Source organism: Rhincodon typus, chromosome 45 (genome assembly GCF_021869965.1).
Source record: "Rhincodon typus isolate 14 chromosome 45, sRhiTyp1.1, whole genome shotgun sequence".
Classification (NCBI taxonomy): domain Eukaryota; kingdom Metazoa; phylum Chordata; class Chondrichthyes; order Orectolobiformes; family Rhincodontidae; genus Rhincodon; species Rhincodon typus.
Window position 1 is genome coordinate 477,334 of NC_063376.1, and position 2,014 is coordinate 479,347.

Below are 2,014 nucleotides of genomic sequence, written 5' to 3' on the forward strand. Positions count from 1 at the left end.
GTGTGTGTGAGCGAGAGTGTGTGTGTGTGTGAGCGAGAGTGTGTGTGAGAGAATGTGAGTGAGTGCGTCTGTGTGTGCACGTGAGCATGAGAGTGTGTGAGTCTGCGTGTGTGAGTCAGTGTGTGTGTGTGTGAGCGAGAGCGTGTGTGTGTGAGTGAGTGAGTGTGAGCGTGAGAGAGACACTGAGTGCAAGTGTGAGCATGTGTGTGTGTGTGTGTGTGTGAGAGAGAGCGGGTGTGTGTGAGTGTGAGAGAATGTGTGAGTGTGTGTGTGTATGAGAGTGTGTCTGTGTGTGTGTACATGAGCATGAGAATGTGTGTGTGAGTGTGTGTGTGTGAGAGTCTGTGTGAGTCTGTGTGTGTGTGAGTGAGTGAGTGTGAGCGTGAGAGAGTGTGTGTGTGAGAGAGACCCTGAGTGCAAGTATGCGAGTGCGTAGAGAAGTTTATGAATTGAGGAACGACACACACACTGCCCTGTGACACTGAGTAACAGCGAGGGGTTGGCAGTAAATGCTGACCCAGCCAGTGATGCCCACATTATCTAGATGAATCTAGGATCTCGCTCGGTGAGATTACAGAGGGGTAGTGATCCATATGTGTCTGCACAAACCTCCATCCCCTGAACCTTTAACTTCATGTGATCCTCTCGCGTAGTTTTCCCATCTTTCCGCTTCTTCCAGCAGTAGCCGTCCTTACGGTATTTGACTTTCTTCCGATTGTAAAGTATGATTGAGCCATTCACTGGCCTGGGTTAAAAAAACAAGTTGAGCAATTGTTAGGAAGCTAGCTTCACAAAGAGCTCCTTTCTAAATGAGATCGAAGGGCACCAACAGAGAATAGGGACGTCCATTCACAAAGGTAAGCCTGCAAATTTCACCCTCGGCAAACTGTGCTTGAACTGTAAGCCGTGCCGCTAAAATACAGGTTATTAATTTTCTGCTCACACCTTCAGAAGGTGCAGAGTCAGCTGATCTTTACCCAACACAAGCTGGAACATGCCAAGTGGTTTCACAGTCAAATGGGAGGAACCAGCCGGAGCCCCAGGCTCCTGGTCAGTGAACATGTGACCCTGCTCGTGAACTCATGTCAATGAGATAATGTCCTGATGCTCGCCGTCCAGTCTCAATAGCAGTCAATTAACATCAGGAGAATACAGGGACAGCTCAGTTAGCTCAAACCGTTGGTGGGACAACACTATGTGTAAATCACAGATTCATACAATCCCTAAAGTGGGTAAATAGGCCATTCAGCACATCAAATCCATACCAACCCGCCAAAGAGCATCCCATCCAGACTCACCACCATTCCCCCATCTTGCCCCTATCCGAGTCCTGTAACCCAGTATTTCCCATGGCTAACCCACCCTAACCTGCACATCCCTGGGCACTACGGGACAATTTAGCACGGCCAATCCACCCTAACCCGCACATCCCTGGGCACTATGGGACAATTTAGCATGGCCAATCCACCCTAACCTGCACATCCCTGAGCACTATGGGACAATTTAGCACGGCCAATCCACCCTAACCCGCACATCCCTGGGCACTACGGGACAATTTAGCACGGCCAACCCACCCTAACCCGCACATCCCTGGGCACTATGGGACAATTGAGCACGGCCAACCCACCCTAACCCGCACATCCCTGGGCACTATGGGACAATTTAGCACGGCCAATCCACCCTAACCTGCACATCCCTGGACTGTGGGAGGAAACCGGAGCACCCGGAGAAAACCCACACAGACAGGCGCCCGAGGGTGGGATCGAATCCGGGTCCCTGGTGCTGGGAGGCAGCAGTGCTGATCACCGAGTAACTGTGCTGCTCCAAATCAACGACCAGATTCCTCGACATTACCACTGTGAGTACTCCAACAGGAATCGCCACTGTGAGTACTCCAATAGGGATTTACTGCTGAAAATTACTCAAGAACAGCCTGCCCAGTAACACAGCACACACAGCCCAGAGACACTGAGTAACAACGCGCACACTGCCCAGTAACACCGAGTAACAACGC

The 2,014-nt window shown here is 51.0% G+C and overlaps 1 protein-coding gene across 1 annotated transcript in view; it reads right to left on the reverse strand.

Moving 5' to 3' along the window:
- The window catches only part of LOC109925017 (calmodulin-binding transcription activator 1-like), a 53,454-nt gene that overhangs the window by 45,462 nt on the left and 5,978 nt on the right, over positions 1-2,014 (reverse strand). Inside the window, exon 4 of the mRNA XM_048620010.1 lies at positions 610-745. Coding sequence (XP_048475967.1) covers positions 610-745 — 136 coding nt within the window. The remainder of the gene's footprint in view (positions 1-609; positions 746-2,014) is intronic.